The sequence below is a fragment of the Suillus bovinus genome (assembly GCF_016758785.1).
Source record: "Suillus bovinus strain UH-Sbo-P2 chromosome Unknown EDB93scaffold_3, whole genome shotgun sequence".
Classification (NCBI taxonomy): domain Eukaryota; kingdom Fungi; phylum Basidiomycota; class Agaricomycetes; order Boletales; family Suillaceae; genus Suillus; species Suillus bovinus.
In genome coordinates, this window is record NW_024542059.1 from 841,135 (window position 1) to 860,931 (window position 19,797).

Below are 19,797 nucleotides of genomic sequence, written 5' to 3' on the forward strand. Positions count from 1 at the left end.
GATCTAGTTTTGTAGTACTTTAATCGATTAATCGATAATCAGTCCGTCGGCAACTCGGAAAAGTCAGAATCTAGGTCACCAAGATACATCACGTGTAGCGTCACATGACGGGTTGAATTTCCGAATTGAATTGTAATATTCGCTGTCCAAACAGGACCTTAGTAAGGCTTGCAGTGATCGTTCTTCTCCATTATACGAGTCTCATTCTATCATTGAACGAAGGAAGGTAACTCTTCCTTCTATGCTATGCCTTGTCCAGCATGCTGCCGGTGATTACAACGTAGTCGATTTGCCGATTTCTGTCCTCAGCTCAGGGACAATATCTTCCCCGACGCCGCCCAATACAAAAGCTTTCACGTTTCCCAATGCTTGCAGTTCTCTTCTCCTATCTGACTCTGCTGACTGTCCCCCAATATGCGGCAGAAGCGTACATCGTGGAAAGGTCAACAAGCGCGGATCTACGCGCGGTTCATCAGGGTATACATCCAACCCGACCGATGAAAGCTGAAAGTTGTGAGAAAAGACGACAGGACGATGAAAGAAGTGTTACATGACCGTCCTCTAGTGCTCGTATCATCGCCTCTTGGTCCACTATTCGTCCTCGTGACGTATTGAGAAGCACGCTACCCCGTCGCAGGGTCCTGATTTCCTTCTCTCCAACCATACCAGCTGTGGATTGGTTGAGAGGGACATGCAGGCTCAGTATGTCAGCCTGCTCGCACAGCTCCTCTATGCTTGAGACATATTCGCACCAGTCCGGTACAGATTCCGCCTTCGTTCGTGAGAAGTATATGACGCGCATTGGAAAGGCGTGCACAAGGTGTGCGAATCTCAGGCCGATGTAACCTAATCCCAAAATACCAAGCGTGCGCCCAGTAGCGTCATGAGTTTGCGCCGCATTATAAGGCGTCCTCCATGTACCAGAGCGAAGGGAGCGTTCTACCATCGAAAAGTGCCGCAGGCACGATAGCATAAGGTACAAAGCGGTAGAGGCAGTGGCATCCTCATTCGCTCCTGGAGTATTCGATACCAATATCCCTGGGACAAGCATACGTGTTAGCAACAGTTGGTTCTGACTAAGGAACTTACCTCGTTCTTTGCAGGCTTGCACGTCAATTTCATCGTAGCCACTACTACTCTGAGCAATCCAGCGGACCATGCTCGTATCGGCTAGAGCACGAATTAATGGTTCGTCAAATTTTCCTATGACTTTAGAAGATTCGCTGAGCCTGTATAAGGCGACAGTCCCTTCATATGGCCCACCGGGCCCGAACGAGGAGAGGAAATGAGAACGAGATTCTGAGACCAGATGCTGAAGAGGAAAGGGGACAATGACGCATAAAGCTGGAGGTGCATTGAAAGGGAAGTAAACTTACTACGACTTCGGCGATCCCATGAAACATCTCCTTCAACTCCTCTTGGACATACTCAATCTCATCTGAAATACATCAGAGTCCGAATGAACATTGAATAGACCTAGACACCAACCACACAATAACACGCGGGGGAGCATCACAAGTTATGCTGTTTATCACAAGGCTTGTAGCAGAGGATAAGACTCAGGAAGCTGTTATCTTTCATTAATCTAACACGTGAGGACATGGGACTAAAATAACTAACCAACACATATTCCACTCCCATAATAGAAAGCTTGAAGGCAGATAAATTGGGACACAATCATCACAGGCATGTCAGACTATCATTTTTCACACCATTTTCGTCAGCGATGAGATTGTCAACCTTGTTTGGTACAAGCGGAAGACCCATTACTGACACTGATACTAAAATTTACCCTCCATCATCTGTTGAAGCAACGTCAGACACATGCATCGAAGGTACGCAAGTATCAGCATGAAACTCACCAGAGTAGCAATTTTCGACACGCCTCTGATTTTCTTGCATTCCTCTTGTACATTGTATCCGTGGCTACTGTTAAGGGTTCCAGAATCGTAGTGGAGCTTCAAGTACCTAAGAAGCCAAAGATGATGCGTCATCGTTGAGCGGTTGAGATAAGCCGAAGAACAAACCGGAGGCAAACTTCCTCCTTGAAGTCCTGATATATCTTACGGTTACTCTTGCGCTGATATAAGTCTCAAAATCAAGAGTTGTTGTTGACTATGAGAAAATGGATACCTCAAGTTTTCGCGCTTCCTCCTCGTATGGATGACTCTGGTGCACGAGGAAGTGATCCGCAAGGACATAGAACGACATCCCTGAGAGGTACATCTCGTAGAGACAAGCCGCCTTATTCCCTCCATACCCAATAAAACGTTCATCGCACCTGTAAAAGATTGTATTAGACAAAGCAAAACAGATTTGTGACTCGGTTTGGGTTGGCACCATGGTGGCCCTTCCTTTCTGAAGATCACGTAAGGTTCGTATGCGGGGTGGTACTGCGTGACCTTGTAAACTTCACCAGGGGTGGCGGAATAGAATCGTGGATAATCGGTGCCGTTATGGCCAGGAGCCCAAGTGCGGTGAAACATATCGATCTTCTTCGCCTTGACCAGCGAAAGCAATGTCTAAAATGGTATCGTTGAGTGACTTCCTAGAATATGTCGTTCGTCATCTAGACCTGCTTATCGCGAGGAAAATATTTCTGGTCCAGGCCATCTTGCTGTTTGATATATTCGAACGCAGGCACCACAAGAGCAGCATGTCCCTCCTTAAGAATTTGTCCAATCTTGGCATCCAGACTAGCCTTGATGGCAGAACGGAAGTCGGTGCAAATGGCAAAGTCGACGTCAAGCATCATGACGAATTCGGTACGGGCAAAGAGACGCGCAGCATTTCGCCAAGTGTTCAATTGACGGTCGAAGGGCGTGAGAACAAGGTGTATATCGACATAGGTTGACATCGCGGGTGTTGACGTATACAGGTCGTGCAAAGCATCCAGAAGGGCGTGTGTTGCACTAGGCTTGACATGGACGGTTGCAGAAATCGGACCTTTGACAAAAGAAATTGAGGGAGGATCGAGAGAACAAACGATTGTAAGACCGGAGCAGACCTTGGTAGCGTGTCACAAGCTCGGAAAAGACCTTGAATCGATTGAATGTAACGAGAGTGGTGATGGTAATATCGTTCTGTTCGAATGTCCTCGAAGCCCTGTAGTAGTAGGGAATCACTTTAAGAGGGTGCATAGACTGCGAGAATGCCTTGGACAGAAAAATATCTTCGCTCATTCGAATCTCGTCTGTTGCCCTGGCAGATGTATGTTCGGGTAACAACGGGGACGCAGGCCAAAGTAACATTTCCTGAGATGTTTTAACAGCGACCTCGGCATCTTGTTGGACAGCAGCTGTATCGTAGGAGGCCATGTATAGCCTCGCAAATGTCCGTACTTGAGACAGAATATGATTTGTTGTATAGATGACCGCGATCGCAACATAAAGAGAAGCTGCCAGGCGGATAAACCTGAGGCCACGACTGAAATCCGACATGTGCTAAGCAGTGGAATATAGATGTTGCTAGTCTCTGAGTCCCTTGCGTGCAGATGTGCAGAATTGAGAGTCGATGGTGACCGCAGAAGTTCAACGATGTTTGTTAAGTGTTTGTGCAACGTTGACTTCGTGACGTCAAACATGACAGATGCATCAGTCTCGACTTGCTTCAGGTCACTTTCTTCCTTGTTATTCAAACCTCCGTGAGCTGTGATAGAATTTCCTTGTTGACTTTACGACTCATGTGCTCTGTCGTGCCCTGCATTATAGTGCAACTATCGAGGTCCTCCCTGGCGATGCCTCCATCTGGATCCCAGACGTGGCAGAACGATCTCGTTCCCCTTTTCTATTCATGAAGAATAATCTCGGTGTACCTGAGAAAGAACTTCGTCGGTCATACCTCTTTGCCGTGCCCATCTTCTCTGCTGCACGTAAGGCCTTTGGACTTCATACACTCGAGACCCCATCCAATCATACCACGTCTTCGGCGATTCAGGACTTGATTGATTCTTCTGCTGTCCTCATTTTGATGAATCCGGCTCACCACACTGCGCTCAATGCTAGAAGGCAACTTCTTGTGCAAGACCTCATCGATGTGGGGCAGGAACTCAAGTTCACAGCCGCTCTGCTTTCGAGCAGGCACTGTTGCAAACAGGGCGAGCTATGGTATCACAGGCGATGGCTTCTCCGACGCATATACCCAATATCAAGCTTTTCTCAAGGGCTGGTTGCTGACGTAGTTCCTGATTCACCAAATTTCCACCTTCCCCCGAGTGACCTCTCGGTGGAAATTGATCTTGTCACCAGAGCTTGCGAGTTATATCCCCGCAATTATTTTGGCTGGACCCATCGCACCGTATGCATTCGATCTGCCCTCGTAGCTGGGGTGCATTATACCACCTCAGACGTGTTCACCGAAATCTTGCAGAAAGAGATCATCAGTATCATGCAGTGGATTGAGTCTCACATTTCCGACTACAGTGCTGTTCATCACATTAAAACTCTTGCGCATCTCACTGAAGACATGGAAAGCGCATTCCTGCCAGACAGCCTACTTTCCGTGCTCGGACACGCTATCGCGCTCGTACGTGCGTTTCCGGAGCACGAAACGCTTTGGCAATATCTCCGTGTATTTTGGGATGAGGGAGATGTTGCTACGGCATTTGTTGCGTCATTTGTGCTTCCCCTACAAAGTACTAGGACGGAGCAGGAGAATGAGTCCCCTCGTGGCGTGCAACATGCCTGCCATTTTCTCGAGTGGAGGAGTAAGAGATTGAAGTGACGCAACTACTTGTATTGCGTAGTCACGTACTGTATATGCTGCCGATATCAGTTCATAGGCACGGGCGCTGTTAACGCCCCAGGTCCTAGCTCATATCGATGGCAATCATCTCGAAGATCATGCTATCATTAATTGATTCGACAGGTAGTGTTCACTATTAATTAATGTGCCACCACGACTGGTTGATACTCTTCAGAATTCAGTCATTCCATCGCAACAAGATTGTCTTGTGATCTTCTTCACTTTATGTAATGGACTTTCGTTGCTGGTGACACTCCAGCTCCAGAAATTCGTGCGCAGCTCTCTAGGCCAGTCTCTAGTATCTGACCCAATATAAGGTACGGCAGGTTCGCTTTCGGGGCAACTTGAACTTGTTCGACAGCCTGGTTGTGAGTTGGTGGTGAGGAAACTCGGATAGAGAAGTGCTCTGAGTCGTGCCAAAGTTGTTTTTCTCTTAGCGAGAGTATTGGAACTCTGGCCCATCAAGCCATATAGTACCGCTCAAGAAATGCCCAATATTAATCCTGCCATCATGACGGAGTTAAGCACGAGGTTGCACCGTGACACAGCGGCATGACTCAGGAAAATATTATTATGTAATACTTTCCCACAACGGACCCTAAGCTTCCCTGCAGGAGTCCGTTATACATGGTACCGCCGCTGTGTGCAACATGGTGCTTGTCCTAATAATCGGTGACTTGCACATCCCACACCGCGCACATGACCTCCCAGCCAAATTCCGTAAACTTCTTGTTCCAGGAAAAATTCAACAGATCATTTGCACAGGGAACGTTTGCGACCGCGAAACTTACGAGTACCTGCGCACTATAGCAGGAGATGTGTATGTTGTCCGAGGGGATTATGATGAGGTGCATACTTGTCATTTTCATGTTACGTCAATCAATTACTGACCTGCGCACGACCTAGAGCGCCAGCTTTCCGCCATCTGCAACCATAGCACATACCCCAATACGAATTGGAGTGATTCATGGACACCAGTGCGTACCGACCGGTGACCTTGACGCTCTTAGTACACTGGCACGGCAAATGGATGTAGATGTGCTCGTTTCAGGGCATACGCATACGTGTGTTGATTCCGCAGCCTCTACACATAATTGGCATTCTGATGTGATTCAAATAAGCTTCCAGGCAATCGAATATGATGGTCGTTTCTTCGTGAATCCTGGGTCCGCGACTGGCGCATGGACAGGCTCATACAACGGGTATAGCCCTCGCATCATTTCGTCTGCATTGCCTGACTGAATTGATATTCTCAGTGAAATAACCCCATCCTTTGCACTCATGGACATTCAGGGCGCTGTCGTTGTCACGTATGTATATCAGCTTGTAGAAGGCGAAGTTCGTGTTGAGAAAATTGAGTACCGCAAAGAGGTAGAGGCTCCCAAGCCGGCTCAGTCTCAGTCGGCGACATCAATTCCCCAGAGTGGGGTAACGCCGCAGAACATACCGAGCAGTCCTCAGACAGCGCAGGCCTTTTGGTGAGCAGGGACGCGTAGAATATCTTTTGTGTCATGTGTAGTTCAGATGCACCTCTAGTTAAGTCCCTTATGAACAGAATTATGGCTCCTACACCACCTATATTGAACGTGTATGAGAGCGCGCCAGATAGCATGTTGTCACGACTGTGGAGTGTGTGTCGAGCACTACCCAGTTTCAACAAGAGTCGACGTGAATCTCCTGATGCTATCAAGAAACTGAAAATCTGGAACAACCATCTCGCTATTTCTTTGTCTTTTTACTCTCGACGAAGAGTACACGAGCTTTGACTGAAATGAACCAGTTCAGAATTTTGCCTAACTGCCTGAACACCAATACCCACCTTTGGGATCATATTTGACGGCAGCGAGCTTCGGACCCTGCCTTAGGCGCTGCGTGGTGTAGAAGAAACCCGTTTGCGCAGTGGAAATCAAGCGGACGATAATCGATCTGGCAGTAAGACGTTGGCAAAAGGAAAATAGTGTTGATTGCAACAAGGCAATCGTCAAGTCGGGAAGAGTTCCTATGACAAGAAGGCCACATACCGTGCTTTGGCTTTTCCTGCCATCTCCTGTGTTATCACACCCTAGTTGTATCGTTCAAACACGCATGGCACAAATTGCAGAATGATGAGACATCACGTGATGTTTGTCCTTAAAATGTGTTGTGCGTGTAAAATTTCGTCTAATCAAACGCACTCAAGTCAAATTGCAGACCAGCCTTATACGATCACGCTGGTCTGCGCCAAAGTAGGGCGGACACGAACGCTTGCACATCTTAGTGCTTTTGCTTTTTCTCCCGCTTTCTCTAGGAGTTGAAAGTAGGCCGGTAGTTCATACACTTCCTCGTAATCATTGACAATTGTACGCATAATATCGTCAGCAGTGTATGTATCTAACTGGATAATGAAACCAATGGCTGCGGTGCTCACTGATTTCCTTGTAATTTAAGATGCCATCTGTGGATTACTTTGCCAGACTTCCAAGTTTCAGTGCGATCAAGACAATTTTTTCTTCATCGTCAGGTTGAATATTCTAACTTAGTCTCCAAGTCACGACATACTCAGGTTACTTGTATCCTTCCAGCAATTTCCTCGCATAATCAGGCCAGCGTCAGAACTCGTTGGCGAATGCGAGCATGACTTTTCGGTCTTGATCGATATCATTTGTAGACCGGAGTCGACTGATTGGTGGCTGAACGTTGCAAAAGTCCTTGACATCACGACGGCGTCAGTCTGAACCCTACCTTCTCTGTTTGAAGTGGTTCAGCAGAATGTCAAAACAATCGGACAAGAAGTCGACAAGAAAGCATGATGAGTGACAAGAACACACATCAGGATATCGATTCCAAGTATGATTCAGTCTTCAGGCACCACTCCGAAATTTACTACTAACAAATAGAGACGAACGGAGCATAGAAAATAGACTCGCTGCTGCCATCAAGCACTCACATAGCCCCCTCGCAGTTCCTAACGGCAATCCTCTTGGACCAGCCACTTCTCATGGGAATGAGTCATCGAAAGGAGCCAAGGTAGAATTGAGGAAGAGGAATCATTGATTTTGTGACGACCATGTTCAAAATTCATCTCATTGACGTGCTGCACTGCAACTGTACGCTACAAGGACTGGAATCTGTAGTTTGAGTAGGCATTTGAGAATAAATAAATCGCTGCAGATGAAAATTAGATGTACCTTTGCTCACTGAGGACTACATGATCCTTGTCTAATGTCATTCCTCTGCGTTCTCCTCTTCCTCTCCTTCGTCGTCGGCTTCAGCTTTTACAGACTTTTCTTTTCCAAGTTCTGCGCTTCCTACTGCATCCCTCCAAGCGGTCAACTCTTCTCCGAGTTTTGTACGAGCTTCTGCAATCGATGCTCGCAGAGATGCATAATATCTCTTCAGCTCTGAGTCAATGTCCTCCTGAGACTCCGAAGCAGGCAGAGATACGACAGGAAACCTATGAGTCGTCTCCTGCGAGAGGGACGGAGGAGCTACCGTAGATGGTGGTGGGACAATTTTGTAAGTCACGGTGAGTTCCCTGGACTGAACATCCATTTGAACTGATTATATATGTGGAAGCTGCTTGTAAGTATTGTCCGAAGAGTCGACCCAATATTATTTGTTATCTTACAAGATCTTATCTTATCTCCCGTGATCATAAAAACCTTTCCAAACAACGTTTTCTCTCTCTTCCTACGTCTCCCACCATGCCATTCCCAATACTTCTCCTCGTTCAGTAGCAACGCAGGCTCTAGATTCTAAAGAGCCTGCGTTGTTTTCAGAGACTAACATCGTTTTTTTTTGCAACGAGCATAGACACATAGAAGTTTTACGCTATCGGGTCCATTTTCTCTGGGATCATAGAGCGACTCGGATATAGATCTCACTGCACATAGAATTGGTGCACCAATACCCCTACTAGACCGTCTATCAAGGTTTCGTTAATCGGGCAACATCGTTATAATCGACATCCTATCCAACGTATACCATACATATATCCCATCCAGACGAACAAATTATGACCTTCTTCCGCGCTCCAACTTCTTTTCTTCCACCTCTCTCTATACTTTCCACCCATACCACCACCTCTATGCAAGATGCCCTGCAAGACTTGAAGGATCTATATTTCTCCGCCCCAGCACTTCCTCCGAAGAGGACGCGCTCAACAAATGCTGTGCCTGCACTGAAGCAGGATTTATCTGACACGGTACACGTACCTCGCCCAAAGCGAACGGGACGCTTGAATCATAGCGATGGCGTCCCGGACTCTGGTTATGCCTCCGAAGATGATGAGGCGGAAGTGGAAGGTGATTTAGAAAGTGAAGCTGAAGGCTGGAACCCCGACGTCCTGCGTTCCAACGAACTCGAACGAAATTTTGCTATCAAATGGCTTACAGGTCTCATAAAGCGATCCGATATTTGGATGCACGCACTTGATGGGGTCCCAGAACAAGAAGAACATATGCGTCTAGTCGTTATAGAGGAAGCAAGCAAGCTTCTTGCATGTTTTTCCAGCGACAATGAGCAGCAAGAGGATGCTCTCACGCGACAATTTATGTTTCCTTTTGGTGAAGGAGGCGAGCCCATCACGATCGAGCTTAATGATGCTCCACTCACGCTTACGGATCATACTTCCGTTGGTCTGCAAAGTTGGGCGAGCGCTATCATTTTCACTGAACGTATTTGTGCGAATCCTGCTCGATACATGGACATCCCACAAGGGGCTGCTCCCTTGCGCATTCTCGAATTAGGTGCAGGCACGGGACTTCTCAGCATTGCCGCCGCACGGCTTCTCGATCGCATGAGAGTCGATGCTACTGTTGTGGCAACAGACTATCACTCTGCGGTCCTCGATAACTTACTGCAGAATGTGAAGACCAATAATGTCTCCGTTCAAATCGACTTACTGGACTGGTCCAGACCACCTTCACTCGAGCCATACGATGTCATCCTTGGTGCAGACGTGGTGTACCACCCTGAGCATGCCAAGTGGATCAAAAATTGCGTGGAGAAGGCGTTGAAGAAGGGAGGGGTGTTCTGGTTGATTATCGCAATGCGTTCGTCGGGGAGGCATGAAGGCTTGTGGGAAACTGTGGATGATGCATTTCCAGACGGGGGGTGTGACATTCCGAGAAATGAAGGATGTGGTGGGGAAACGAAGCTGGCGGTGTTGCGAAAGGAGGATGTGGGGCGTCGCGAGGGAATTGGTCGTGCGGATGAGATGAGGTACAGATTATTTGAGATACGTTGGCTCCCCTGTTGCTATTACTGTTAACATTACAGGACGAAACATCTACATAGGCACGTACCACTATATTGAAGTACGAGATCATACGCTATTCAAACAACCCTTGCTTTTCATCATGGTAGTAGGCCTTTCCAAGACGAACGTGCCATCCACAACAGGGGCGAATGCGAACGTGCCAATCCAGGCCCTCAAGGTTTGCAGCCTAAGTCACTGACGTCCGAATCCGCGGCGCGCAAACAAGAGAAAGTATCCGAACTTGAGCTTCAAGCTGCTGAATGCGATTGAATCGTGATAACAGACTCTTTATCTCTAAGTATCATCCCTATCTCAGGCTTCCGCTTCGCCTTGTGGCTTGAATCCTCTGTACCACCAACTTGGAATTGTCTTTGTCAACATTGCGATACCCTGCTATTCTCCACCGAGTCTGACTATTTTTGCTGTACTAGGAATGGCACACGATTTGACAGACATCTCTTGTTGTAATTCAGGATCGCTTGTACAGGCAGTTTTCCAATTTTGTGATGAGTCCTCCTGAACTAATCATCAATGATAATGACTTCCGCAGCTCCCACAATATTTCCACTTCCTCTAGAGGCTCTAGAGATACTCGGAACCACACTCCCACTGCCATCTGCGCGTCGGCGTCTGGTTGCGCGCTGCTCTGCCTCCACAAGATCGATGTCCACTTCATCGGGAATGCCGCGTGGACGTTTGCGCGTAGGCAGTGGTCGCGACAACTCGTCATCGGAGTCAGAAATATCAATCGTCTCGGGGAGAACATTCGACGAGCCCGAGCCACGCGCGGGTTGATTGGTTGGGGTTCGAGATTTCCCTTTACGTAATCCGGAAGCTTGAGCTGTAGAAGTCGTGGGCGTGGGCATGGATGTAGATGTGGGTGCGGGGACAATGGCAGAGAACATAGACGTGGATGCAATAGGTGACAGCGCAGGCACAGATACAGGTGATCGGGCATATAGCTCTGTCCACCTCCGGGCCGTGCGGTCGTGCTGCACGCGATTCCGGACATATTCGGTTGCAATTGAGGGAACTGAGTGCGCACAAAGCGATCGTGGTTCAGAAAAATAGGAAATGAACAGTGTAAGGGAGCTCACCGAGAGGATCTTCTAGGAACAAGGAACATCGGTTAGCCAAAATAGACACATGGGGTGAAAGTATACGAGTCCAAAACAAATAAAGTTGCAATGAAAGGGTCAAGATCGAAAATAGTACTTACGCGGATTAGGGTCGGTAAGGAGGGATGAAAGGGAGAGCATGACCTTGAAAAGCGACAACGCAGGTGACCAGTTCTGTTTGAGAATATCAATGCATATGTTGCCCTTGTCCGATATATTCATGTGGTATATCCGGGTTACAAAGGTGACCTTTGGCGCTGAAAAACTATCACAGAACAATTAGTGAAGCTTGAGCACCCTACTTTGGGTATGGAGGTGCTCACGGATAGTCATTCGCTAGCTGAATATTGATATTAAACACGCCGCCTTCATACGGGCTCCCTTGGGGTCCAGGTATGGTACCTGCCCAGCGAAAGAGGTTATCGGCGGAGGGTGCGAGGGTGATGGGGCCTAGGTCCTCCTTCTTGGCATCTGCGACTTCCCTGTGGATGCGCTTTACAGTCATCTGTAATACTATCAATACAATCAGGTACTTAGTATCAAAGGCATGCAACTCACGACATTTGAGGGAGTTGGAGGCATGTTGCTCGTGGAAGAGAAAGTGAGCTGAAATGAGTACGCTGCCTGCACCCGGTTCCAAGCATATATAGCTGCACGCGCGTGGGACTCTTGGTCTCGTCACCGCCTTGTACGTCCTGCGTGTGAGTTGTGGTGGAATGAAGATTGCCGGTACCGCTACATCCACTCCTGATTATAAGGCGACTGATCACGTGTCACACATCTACATATATGAACTCAGAATTTCTCGTTAAACACTCCAAAACCAATCTCATCAACATGATGACGTCCAATATCGGTTCGACGCAACCTCACAATTTTTTCTAATGATATAAATTCTACAGTTCCATGTACGTGCTATTTTCCTCGCACAGCCATATTACATGAGGGATTAGCAACGTCGATTACAAATTCGTTTTCATCTCGCTGGGAGCTCTGTGTGATATGTTAGCCTCGCGCATTCAAAACAGATGAGAATTACAAGCCTTGATGATCAAAATTTTCTCGTCATCGAAAGTAACATCTATCATATCTGTGCCTGTCTCAATGCGTTCCTCGTCCACAACTACCACGTAAGGAAGGTTTGTTATAATGTCTTCATTGAGTTGTCGGTGTTTGACTATCGATGGTTCTGTAATAATGCGGCCACGAAAGTCCTTGGAAGCTGCGGCACGCGAAATGCGATACTTGTTGAAGTCATACGTGCGCAGGCTATAAGATGTGCAGTCGACATCATTTGGGGTAGCATGGATTGCTCTCTCACCGGCGACGTCTAATCGCAGGACAAAAAGGCTGTTAGGTATGGGGTCTAAAATGCATCGCGAACAGTTTGGACCCCATTCCTTCCAGGGTAAAACGCGGCTCTGACCCTCAGTGTGTGCGCCGCTTTGGTAGGTGGTGAGGAGTTTATCAGTGTCAATGATAAAGACGAGACTGGGTGGACCGTCAACATTGAGAGCAATGAGCTGATTTTCAGCGTCTGGATAGAAGCGTATATCCTGAGGGGCAATGGAACGACGGAGGTCCGGGCTGATGGTTACAAATGAAGAATGCCGCAGGAATGTTCCCTCCGGTTGAAAGGGTAGGATACACTCTGCAACACGGACTGGGGGTTTCCCAAGGTCATGGAATGAAAAGATGCTCAGTCTGCATGGTAGTCGGCCGGTCATTCTAGATGATACGATCAAGTGATTTCGGTTCACAATACAGCAGTCATCCATCTTGCCGTATGGTTCCTGTTCCCGATAGACACACTATAATTAGATGATAAGTGGGACCACTCAAACAAACGCGTAATGGTCGCACCTTGAAGTCCTGTTTCTCTTGCCAGTTCCAAATCTGCATTCTTGCAGGGCAATGAGAATATTCATCGCATAAGTTAAAGAGCACTATGCGGTCTCCCCAGATTTTGAGCTTTATCTTTGTCTGATCAATGTGGCAATTTGCTGAGATATGTGGCTTGAAGGAAGTCAAGACCTCACTAGCAGCCAAAGGGTGCGGCTCGCTCATGCTAAGGGTCTCCAAGTAAATCCGGCAAGAAATTTCTGCCATATGGTTCGGCTCGAGTACCAAAAAAACAAGTAAATCTTGTGATGGGTCCATACAGACGCTGTGAACCCGAAAAGGAGTGTCTTTTGGCATTGGGTAACTGTCTGCATTCCAACGCCTATACGACAGGGACTCCTCCAAAGAGCCTGAGTCCAGCGCACGAATATGTGCGATCTGTGCGATCTGGGGACGATCATCCCAGGTAGATAAATGTCCGAACGACATGGATACCTCGCCACCTGGCTGCAGAAATTGATCTACGATGGTGGGTTTGAACGCTTGCCAGGAACGCATTTGGTTTCTCAGTATCTCTAAGCGTTCTGCGGGAAATATCATTGCGTCTAGTGCGGTGACCTCCACCATCTTTTGGGCTTCGAGTTCAATCGCATACTGCAGTGCAGAGGAAGTATCAAGGACTTTGCGAAGGTAGCGACACGTCTGTGATATCAAGTACGATCAGCGTATCGATCTTTGATATGAATCGATAGACATACCGATGTACAGCTCAAGATTGATGGAGCGCGAAGGAAGGAAAACAAGTAGCACAATATCTCCTCTGGGAGTGTGTGTAGACTCGTGAAAACCATATCCTGCAGTGAAGGTCCTAACCAAGGATAGCCGTCACTCAATTGAACCGTTAATTAATTTGCCCTGACCAAGTCCCACGGGTTCAACGTGTTTCACCTATAGCACATAATTCTGCATGGAACTGTTCATTATGCAACTAGAACGCTCCAGAAGATGGCATACACAGTGCCGTGCACTGAATTCAACCCTGTGCCAAATAGAACACGGTTCAGAACAAATTCGGAAGCACATACTTAAGTTTTTTTTTCAATGAAGCGAAGCTGAATTTGTGCAAATAGAGACAAACTCACATATCACTTGAGCACTTTGCCTCCCACGGTTTTGTCCTTTCACCCAAACCCCACCCCTCCTCTCCACAAACAATGTCTCAACCAGGAGGTGACATACAAGAGCGGATCGCCGCCGCACGCCGTGAGGCGGAAGTTCTGAAGGAGAAAATTCGGGCGAGTAGGGAGGCTTCAGCTGACACAAGCTGTATGTTATTTTGTCGTTCTGGTCAATTCATCCTTTTTGTACCGGTTGGTAACATGGTCTACAGTACGTGCTATGGCTGCTGAGGTTGATACTCTACCTCGAATCGTCATGCGACCTCGGCGTTCACTCAAGGGTCATCTTGCGAAAATCTATGCTATGCATTGGGCCGCTGATCGTCGACATCTCGTCTCCGCCTCACAGGATGGAAAGCTTATTGTATGGGACGCCTACACGACCAACAAAGTCCATGCCATCCCTCTTCGCTCAAGTTGGGTCATGACCTGCGCTTATTCACCATCAGGGAACTATGTTGCATGTGGTGGTCTTGATAATATCTGTTCTATCTATAACCTTAACAGCAGAGAAGCCAATGGTGTCAGAGGTGGGCGCGAATTGAGCGCTCATTCTGGCTATCTCAGTTGCTGTCGTTTCATCAACGACAGACAAATCGTCACTAGTTCCGGTGATATGACCTGTATGCTTTGGGATATCGAAGCTGGTGTAAGAGTGGTTGAGTTTAGTGATCACACCGGGGACGTCATGAGGTATGGTTCTTGCTATATGCTCACTTTATTGCTCACTCGTATCATATAGCTTGTCGCTCGGTCCGAATCAGAATGTTTTCGTCTCTGGTGCTTGTGATGCAACCGCCAAGCTGTGGGATATCCGGAGTGGTCGTGCAACCCAGACTTTCACAGGTCATGAGTCAGACATCAACGCTGTTCAGTAAGTTGATGGTTTCCATGTGACAATACAAGATACTCATTGTTGTTAAGATTCTTCCCAAATGGCGATGCGTTTGCCACAGGATCGGACGATGCTTCATGCCGACTTTTCGATATACGTGCGGATCGTGAATTGAACAGCTTTACGCACGACAACATTCTTTGTGGTATCACTTCTGTCGCATTCTCCATCTCCGGCCGCATTCTCTTCGGTGGCTATGATGATTGGACGTGCAATGTGTGGGACACTCTACGAGGCGAGCGCGTGGGTGTTTTGACCGGACATGAAAACAGGGTCAGCTGTTTGGGGGTGAGTGTGGATGGAATGGCTCTTTGCACTGGTAGTTGGGATAGCACTCTCAGGGTATGTTTCATCAATTTTTATGGGCGATGAGGATTTGACGAATTACTCCAGGTTTGGGCATAATGGAAACTGGACTATCTTTTTCGTCATCTTGCTATATCCTCTATGCTCACCTGCGTGCGGCCCTTGCGGCGTACGCCTTCGAGTCGGTCCTTACTCATTATTAGTTTCATGCTCGCTGGTATACATATATTGTCTCTCAGGTCATCTGCTGCTATCCAGATATTATTCCTTGATGTTCTTTTCTCCCGACCCCTATTTAGTGATGAATTCAAGTCGTCATTCAAATCGGTGCTAGGTCAAACGTTTCTTACTTGCTGCATTTCCGTTTTGCTCGAGATGACGGATACTGACGCGATTGATTCAGCTGTGCCACTCGATTTGAGGATGGTTGCGCCGCGAAGGCGCTTGGGCAACCTGATGGGCCATGGTTTGCATCCTTGGATCTCCAGTTATTCTACAGACTCATTTGTTGTCTCTGTAGCTTAGCAGAAGGAGGCGGCGATAGCTGGCCGCATTGAACTTATGACTTCCGATCAACCACCGATGCCCTACCGACTGATACCAGGTTGCCACTCTTTCCGAGTCAGTCATATACTATAACAGCTTTTTCTTGGCAGGAAGCCGCGGTCTCAGGGTATGTTCATACAAAGGTTAATACTTCTATTCAAAACCGAAACAGCAGCTTACTGAGTTTGTCAGTTCCCCTGCTGAGTCGCCTTGGAGTCGCCTACGAAAAATTTGAAACAGGTATTTCATATATATCTTTATGCCGGCTGGGTTTGATCCACTGCCACAGGCGCTGTGGCTCCAGGTCGAATAGCGCGCTGCCTTAGATCTAGCTGTTCAATCGGATTGAAGCGGTCATGGAGGATAAGTCAAGCGACGATTCTGTAATCAAGGCCGCAGCGCGATGAGCAGCGGCGATTGTACCGGAGTCGTGCAAGGTTCAGGGTGCGAATGTCGAGTCTGATGACCGCATGAAGGTACACGTAGCGACACAGTCAATGAACGGCATTCGAAGGAACTCGACTACCACCGTCGCGAAGGCTAAGAAGATGCATCAATTTGAAAGACACGAAACTTTCAGAGTATTCTCGCCCTCCTTATTTTACATGAGGCGTCAATTTTGGCTTCTGTCATTCGTCTCGAGGAGCTCGATTGGATCGGTGTGCTGATAGTTCCGATAACGGCATCGTCAAATTGATGATTTATTTTCTAAGGATACAAGAAGCCTCGAATTGCCCCAGACCGCACGTGATCATTCTTTCTCGACAGATTTGTTCGAACTTCAGAATGCATCCAGGTCGGCAATGCGGAACAAACCAAATGGATCATCAATAAACTGGTGAGACTCAGATATATTCCCAGCTGATTAAGTGCTCCTTTCCTAGATATGTCATTGTAAAACATCGATTGCCTCCGTCAAGGGCCTTACCTTCGGACAGACATTCGTGGGTCATCTTCTCGTGTTGTTTGTATGTTGCTTTATCGTGATTCCAGTCAGACCATATCCTGAAAATCCCCTGGACTGATGCTACTGGCTGGGGGCAGCCAACAATGCACCTTGTGAGATCCTCAGCTTTCGCAATAATTTTTACTGATATGATCCTTTGTGTGTATTCTAGTCAGCGCTACCAATCTGTCCCCAAGCACTACCATGATTCACGTCACATTTTTATTTGAGGACATGAAAGCTTACAGACACGCGGATGATGTCGTGACCTAATTCCAGCCTGAAATGAACATTAAAGGTATGCGCACAGCGGCTAGTGCTTCCCGTACGTTCTATTGCATCCCTTCTGAAAAGAGTACGATTCAAGGCCTCTCGCCAAAGACATTCAACAGCAACACGCTTATTGAATGCATAAAGGCGCTGATCACCATTGACCGTAGATGGAAACCCAAGGAGCTTCGGTACAGTCTTTTACCTCATACCCACGTCAAGTGAGTGTTATAACCCTTCCTGAAAACACGCATACTACGGACAATGCCGCTGCAGTTGCCACGAATAGCGCATTAGCTATTGGTCCCCCGAAAGAGGCACTACTTTTTGTGATCGCCTGCCCTGTGGAGCCATACTAACTTTGAGGGTTCAAGCTTGTGCCATTACATGGCACCACGGAGTATATTCGCGCAGCGCCCAGAGGTTTGCATCACTGATTTCACCACTATCCAATAATGTAATCTGCCTACAGGCATCGGTGCATATAAGCTTGCCGCGAACTATGGCCCCTGTATCGTCGCACAAGAAAGTGCAGCGAACCAGGGCTGCACGCAGAACTTGTGGTTACAAGGCCCCGAGCACTGGCTTACAAAGGCGATATTGTTATCAAGGACACGGATGGCGGTAAGCATTTCACTCAGTGGTGTTCCCATCGCATTAAATCCATCACTCTCACAGTGAGCGCAGCCTTGTCGAGAGAACTGGGTACAACGGAAGTGATATCATGATATCAACTAGTGAAGACGGTACGGGTCCTGTCTCGAAGCCGCTTTGGACAGAGCGGGCTCCTAGACAGGAGTGGCGGGTCCCGGCATATGCATTATGAAAGGTCTATTGCTTGGAACCTTTGCCAAGGGATGTGAGTGTCCGAACAAACATTCTCTTCGACTCGACACCGTGTACGCACATGTACTTATTAACGTGTCTTCCTAGACACAGTTTGAACGAAGATATTTTGGCGATACCATGATAATTCTATGAGGATGAGGTTACCCAAGGTCATCGATGATTATCACTACGGACCTTGAATCGAATCCAGGATGTCATCAGAAGCTCTTGTACATCGTTCAGTTGCTGTACCAATGGTGATGCCGAGTCTCCAGCACTTACCTATGCTTTCCGGCCAATGGATCCTTCGGGACTTGATTGTCTGGGTACCATCTACGACACAATTCCTGAAGGACATAAATAAGCCGACATCTATCGTTTTTGGTCATATCTCACTTTTATTGATGAGACATCTTCAAAAACATGGATCGGCCGCTGTCTTCGTGATCACAGGGATGATTGACTCACCAACAATCCTAATACGATGTCCAATCAATCTTTGCATGCGTGAAGAAGATAGATGGTTTACCGGTAATGGAGCCAGTCAATAACTTCGGGCATCTCCTCAACCAAGAATGATCGGTCTGCATGAACTGAGTTTCCAGCTAGAACCGCAGTCCGCTTTTGCGGCACCCATTTCTTGATGTACTCCAAAACAGCTTTTGCAACATGCTCTCTTGTGTGAGGCGATGTAATGCAGGCTTGCGTTAGACCAGACTGAATGATTATTTCGCCAACTGTCAGGTAAGCACACGTAAGTGATACATCGAGGACGAGCCTTTCCATGTTGGGTTCTGCACCACTCGTCCATACTGACCGTTCTCAGTATCCAAAGTTCGTTGTGTCACTATAGAAGGCTCACGAATCCAAAATTGCCTTGTCAGTCCTAATAACGAACTGGATGCCTCGTTGATCGACAAGCTCCAGGTTACCATTTGTGATCAGTACCTGGACGTGAGGGTAAATTTCGATCACTGCTAGTTGACCGGTTTGAAGCACTCACTGCAATTTCCAAGATTTTATCCCTTCTAGGATCGAGTCCGGTCATTTCGCAGTCAATCCAAACCATGGGTCCTGAGCTAAAATCGAGTGGTGTTTGGTGTGACATTCTAAGCGAGTGGGACTGGGGGGGTTTAAAAGAACTTTGTGAGAGACAGAGATGCCGAAGTAGAGATAATCGATGTGTTGTTAGTGCTGTTCGTCGAAACATACGAATTTTACCGGGCCGAAGCGAGGTATGATAGGGTTCGTGTAGCGGGTGTGCAGCACGTGGCGTCTCTTCTCCGCCTGCCAGCGCCCGCCCTGTCTGCAGCCGCCTTTCGGTTTTTCTTTTTTTTGCTACAAATTTCGTTGAGCTCTAATGGCTCAAATTCATGTGTTCATCCGCATACAGTGAAGGGAAGTCCGATGGGGAAGCCGGCCATAAGTAGAGCACACCCGAAGGTGCCATGGCACTGCTCTCTCAAGCTTACTTGTGCACTGATAACAAGTTCGCCGTCGTGAACTTTCGTCAGGTTCCTCACCAGAGGATCTGGTAGGGAGAGGAAACATCCACCCAGTCACCTTCTGCCAGCAGCGAGCAGGAGTACCGTTCTTGCCAACACCTGCTGCCGTGCGGATTCGGATTCATACACTTTCCTGGACGCAACAGACGCTCACACCGACGCCAATCCCTGCATTGACGCAAATGCTTGTCCCATTATAAATTCCTGCATTGACGCAGATGCCTGCACTTATTGTTTACGAAGATGCCTGCCCTGACACGGATGACCGCACTTGCTCACGCGGATGCCTTCTTACTACCTTTGTTACTGACTGTCTCCTTATCTTGCGTCACCTTTATGCGTCACCTCGTGGCTTCTACAATTTGGCAATCCTGGGTCCAC

At 47.7% G+C, this 19,797-nt stretch overlaps 14 protein-coding genes across 14 annotated transcripts; 7 read left to right on the top strand and 7 right to left on the bottom strand.

The window, feature by feature from the left end:
- Positions 1–162: 162 nt before the first annotated feature.
- EDB93DRAFT_1118161 (D-isomer specific 2-hydroxyacid dehydrogenase) lies at positions 163–1,879 on the bottom strand. Its single transcript, XM_041448405.1, has 7 exons — positions 1,863–1,879; positions 1,624–1,802; positions 1,591–1,603; positions 1,489–1,566; positions 1,377–1,438; positions 551–1,312; positions 163–504 (listed from the first exon to the last, which is right to left on the bottom strand). The coding sequence occupies exons 4-7, from the start codon at positions 1,511–1,513 to the stop codon at positions 274–276; spliced, it is 1,080 nt and encodes a 359-aa protein (XP_041312850.1). The 5' UTR covers positions 1,514–1,566; positions 1,591–1,603; positions 1,624–1,802; positions 1,863–1,879; the 3' UTR covers positions 163–273.
- Positions 1,782–3,182, bottom strand: EDB93DRAFT_1237848 (glycosyl-transferase for dystroglycan-domain-containing protein; the record flags this gene model as incomplete). The annotated part of the gene is made up of 7 exons (XM_041451467.1): positions 1,782–1,802; positions 1,863–1,968; positions 2,028–2,080; positions 2,134–2,281; positions 2,341–2,522; positions 2,576–2,946; positions 3,008–3,182. The coding sequence occupies 7 exons, from the start codon at positions 3,180–3,182 to the stop codon at positions 1,782–1,784; spliced, it is 1,056 nt and encodes a 351-aa protein (XP_041312851.1).
- A 373-nt stretch (positions 3,183–3,555) lies between these two features.
- EDB93DRAFT_1334450 (protein prenylyltransferase) lies at positions 3,556–4,722 on the top strand (the record flags this gene model as incomplete). Its single annotated transcript, XM_041455280.1, has 2 exons — positions 3,556–3,643; positions 3,711–4,722. The coding sequence occupies exons 1-2, from the start codon at positions 3,582–3,584 to the stop codon at positions 4,720–4,722; spliced, it is 1,074 nt and encodes a 357-aa protein (XP_041312852.1). The 5' UTR covers positions 3,556–3,581.
- A 619-nt stretch (positions 4,723–5,341) lies between these two features.
- On the top strand, positions 5,342–6,250 carry EDB93DRAFT_1118183 (Metallo-dependent phosphatase-like protein). The gene is made up of 4 exons (XM_041448406.1): positions 5,342–5,591; positions 5,650–5,807; positions 5,865–5,945; positions 6,000–6,250. Exons 1-4 carry the CDS (start codon positions 5,394–5,396, stop codon positions 6,223–6,225), a joined length of 663 nt encoding a protein of 220 aa, XP_041312853.1. The 5' UTR covers positions 5,342–5,393; the 3' UTR covers positions 6,226–6,250.
- Positions 6,251–6,820, bottom strand: EDB93DRAFT_1118185 (uncharacterized protein). Its single transcript, XM_041448407.1, has 3 exons — positions 6,765–6,820; positions 6,563–6,669; positions 6,251–6,509 (listed from the first exon to the last, which is right to left on the bottom strand). The coding sequence occupies exons 1-3, from the start codon at positions 6,785–6,787 to the stop codon at positions 6,463–6,465; spliced, it is 177 nt and encodes a 58-aa protein (XP_041312854.1). The 5' UTR covers positions 6,788–6,820; the 3' UTR covers positions 6,251–6,462.
- A 779-nt stretch (positions 6,821–7,599) lies between these two features.
- Positions 7,600–7,776, top strand: EDB93DRAFT_1075873 (uncharacterized protein; the record flags this gene model as incomplete). Its single annotated transcript, XM_041445187.1, has 1 exon — positions 7,600–7,776. A coding segment is annotated over one exon (177 nt), but the record flags the coding sequence as incomplete, so codon positions are not given.
- On the bottom strand, positions 7,660–8,357 carry EDB93DRAFT_445376 (uncharacterized protein). The gene is made up of 2 exons (XM_041456401.1): positions 7,911–8,357; positions 7,660–7,843 (listed from the first exon to the last, which is right to left on the bottom strand). The coding sequence occupies exon 1, from the start codon at positions 8,272–8,274 to the stop codon at positions 7,948–7,950; it is 327 nt and encodes a 108-aa protein (XP_041312856.1). The 5' UTR covers positions 8,275–8,357; the 3' UTR covers positions 7,660–7,843; positions 7,911–7,947.
- A 380-nt stretch (positions 8,358–8,737) lies between these two features.
- On the top strand, positions 8,738–9,994 carry EDB93DRAFT_1076009 (S-adenosyl-L-methionine-dependent methyltransferase; the record flags this gene model as incomplete). Its single annotated transcript, XM_041445199.1, has 2 exons — positions 8,738–8,893; positions 8,948–9,994. The coding sequence occupies 2 exons, from the start codon at positions 8,738–8,740 to the stop codon at positions 9,992–9,994; spliced, it is 1,203 nt and encodes a 400-aa protein (XP_041312857.1).
- Positions 9,995–10,503: 509 nt separating this feature from the next.
- Positions 10,504–11,682, bottom strand: EDB93DRAFT_1100144 (ubiquitin-conjugating enzyme/RWD-like protein; the record flags this gene model as incomplete). The annotated part of the gene is made up of 5 exons (XM_041446972.1): positions 10,504–11,015; positions 11,080–11,091; positions 11,202–11,365; positions 11,424–11,605; positions 11,659–11,682. 5 exons carry the CDS (start codon positions 11,680–11,682, stop codon positions 10,504–10,506), a joined length of 894 nt encoding a protein of 297 aa, XP_041312858.1.
- A 245-nt stretch (positions 11,683–11,927) lies between these two features.
- Positions 11,928–13,812, bottom strand: EDB93DRAFT_1118193 (uncharacterized protein). The gene is made up of 3 exons (XM_041448408.1): positions 13,701–13,812; positions 12,964–13,644; positions 11,928–12,911 (listed from the first exon to the last, which is right to left on the bottom strand). Exons 1-3 carry the CDS (start codon positions 13,791–13,793, stop codon positions 12,120–12,122), a joined length of 1,566 nt encoding a protein of 521 aa, XP_041312859.1. The 5' UTR covers positions 13,794–13,812; the 3' UTR covers positions 11,928–12,119.
- A 187-nt stretch (positions 13,813–13,999) lies between these two features.
- On the top strand, positions 14,000–15,689 carry EDB93DRAFT_1118195 (WD40-repeat-containing domain protein). Its single transcript, XM_041448409.1, has 5 exons — positions 14,000–14,268; positions 14,333–14,813; positions 14,863–14,994; positions 15,045–15,357; positions 15,409–15,689. Exons 1-5 carry the CDS (start codon positions 14,157–14,159, stop codon positions 15,418–15,420), a joined length of 1,050 nt encoding a protein of 349 aa, XP_041312860.1. The 5' UTR covers positions 14,000–14,156; the 3' UTR covers positions 15,421–15,689.
- Positions 15,305–16,092, top strand: EDB93DRAFT_445617 (uncharacterized protein). Its single transcript, XM_041456404.1, has 4 exons — positions 15,305–15,357; positions 15,409–15,787; positions 15,842–16,010; positions 16,060–16,092. Exons 2-3 carry the CDS (start codon positions 15,463–15,465, stop codon positions 15,844–15,846), a joined length of 330 nt encoding a protein of 109 aa, XP_041312861.1. The 5' UTR covers positions 15,305–15,357; positions 15,409–15,462; the 3' UTR covers positions 15,847–16,010; positions 16,060–16,092.
- An 807-nt stretch (positions 16,093–16,899) lies between these two features.
- EDB93DRAFT_445871 (uncharacterized protein) lies at positions 16,900–18,210 on the top strand. The gene is made up of 7 exons (XM_041456405.1): positions 16,900–16,926; positions 16,986–17,111; positions 17,181–17,304; positions 17,458–17,506; positions 17,556–17,707; positions 17,762–17,942; positions 18,017–18,210. The coding sequence occupies exons 2-6, from the start codon at positions 17,099–17,101 to the stop codon at positions 17,907–17,909; spliced, it is 486 nt and encodes a 161-aa protein (XP_041312862.1). The 5' UTR covers positions 16,900–16,926; positions 16,986–17,098; the 3' UTR covers positions 17,910–17,942; positions 18,017–18,210.
- On the bottom strand, positions 17,623–19,174 carry EDB93DRAFT_445494 (ribonuclease H-like domain-containing protein). Its single transcript, XM_041456402.1, has 10 exons — positions 18,915–19,174; positions 18,774–18,859; positions 18,690–18,723; positions 18,441–18,628; positions 18,380–18,387; positions 18,308–18,324; positions 18,194–18,258; positions 18,107–18,138; positions 17,991–18,058; positions 17,623–17,928 (listed from the first exon to the last, which is right to left on the bottom strand). The coding sequence occupies exons 1-9, from the start codon at positions 19,119–19,121 to the stop codon at positions 18,000–18,002; spliced, it is 696 nt and encodes a 231-aa protein (XP_041312863.1). The 5' UTR covers positions 19,122–19,174; the 3' UTR covers positions 17,623–17,928; positions 17,991–17,999.
- Between the last annotated feature and the right edge of the window lie 623 nt (positions 19,175–19,797).

Bases quoted from the DNA above. Each gene is read 5' to 3' on its own strand.
- EDB93DRAFT_1118183 (XM_041448406.1), top strand. From the start codon at position 5,394: ATGGTGCTTGTCCTAATAATCGGTGACTTGCACATCCCACACCGCGCA. The intron at 5,808-5,864 runs GTGTGTTGATTC...GATTCAAATAAG, and splicing joins GTTTCAGGGCATACGCATAC to CTTCCAGGCAATCGAATATG. The intron at 5,946-5,999 runs GTATAGCCCTCG...TGATATTCTCAG, and splicing joins TGGACAGGCTCATACAACGG to TGAAATAACCCCATCCTTTG.
- EDB93DRAFT_445617 (XM_041456404.1), top strand. From the start codon at position 15,463: ATGCTCACCTGCGTGCGGCCCTTGCGGCGTACGCCTTCGAGTCGGTCC.
- EDB93DRAFT_445871 (XM_041456405.1), top strand. The intron at 17,305-17,457 runs GTGAGTGTTATA...TGAGGGTTCAAG, and splicing joins TTACCTCATACCCACGTCAA to CTTGTGCCATTACATGGCAC. The intron at 17,708-17,761 runs GTAAGCATTTCA...TCACTCTCACAG, and splicing joins TATCAAGGACACGGATGGCG to TGAGCGCAGCCTTGTCGAGA.
- EDB93DRAFT_1118195 (XM_041448409.1), top strand. From the start codon at position 14,157: ATGTCTCAACCAGGAGGTGACATACAAGAGCGGATCGCCGCCGCACGC. The intron at 14,814-14,862 runs GTATGGTTCTTG...CGTATCATATAG, and splicing joins CACACCGGGGACGTCATGAG to CTTGTCGCTCGGTCCGAATC. The intron at 14,995-15,044 runs GTAAGTTGATGG...ATTGTTGTTAAG, and splicing joins TCAGACATCAACGCTGTTCA to ATTCTTCCCAAATGGCGATG.
- EDB93DRAFT_1118193 (XM_041448408.1), bottom strand. From the start codon at position 13,793: ATGGTTTTCACGAGTCTACACACACTCCCAGAGGAGATATTGTGCTAC. The intron at 13,645-13,700 runs GTATGTCTATCG...TTGATATCACAG, and splicing joins CAATCTTGAGCTGTACATCG to ACGTGTCGCTACCTTCGCAA. The intron at 12,912-12,963 runs GTGCGACCATTA...ATCTAATTATAG, and splicing joins AAGAGAAACAGGACTTCAAG to TGTGTCTATCGGGAACAGGA.
- EDB93DRAFT_1118161 (XM_041448405.1), bottom strand. From the start codon at position 1,513: ATGCTCCCCCGCGTGTTATTGTGTG. The intron at 1,439-1,488 runs GTTGGTGTCTAG...GATGTATTTCAG, and splicing joins CCCCCGCGTGTTATTGTGTG to ATGAGATTGAGTATGTCCAA. The intron at 505-550 runs GTAACACTTCTT...CACAACTTTCAG, and splicing joins GAGCACTAGAGGACGGTCAT to CTTTCATCGGTCGGGTTGGA.
- EDB93DRAFT_445376 (XM_041456401.1), bottom strand. From the start codon at position 8,274: ATGGATGTTCAGTCCAGGGAACTCACCGTGACTTACAAAATTGTCCCA.
- EDB93DRAFT_445494 (XM_041456402.1), bottom strand. From the start codon at position 19,121: ATGTTTCGACGAACAGCACTAACAACACATCGATTATCTCTACTTCGG. The intron at 18,724-18,773 runs GTGAGCCTTCTA...GAGAACGGTCAG, and splicing joins GACAAGGCAATTTTGGATTC to TATGGACGAGTGGTGCAGAA. The intron at 18,139-18,193 runs GTAAGTGCTGGA...ACGATGTACAAG, and splicing joins CCATTGGCCGGAAAGCATAG to AGCTTCTGATGACATCCTGG.
- EDB93DRAFT_1118185 (XM_041448407.1), bottom strand. From the start codon at position 6,787: ATGGCAGGAAAAGCCAAAGCACG. The intron at 6,670-6,764 runs GTATGTGGCCTT...TCTTACTGCCAG, and splicing joins GCAGGAAAAGCCAAAGCACG to ATCGATTATCGTCCGCTTGA. The intron at 6,510-6,562 runs GTGGGTATTGGT...GGTTCATTTCAG, and splicing joins CGTCAAATATGATCCCAAAG to TCAAAGCTCGTGTACTCTTC.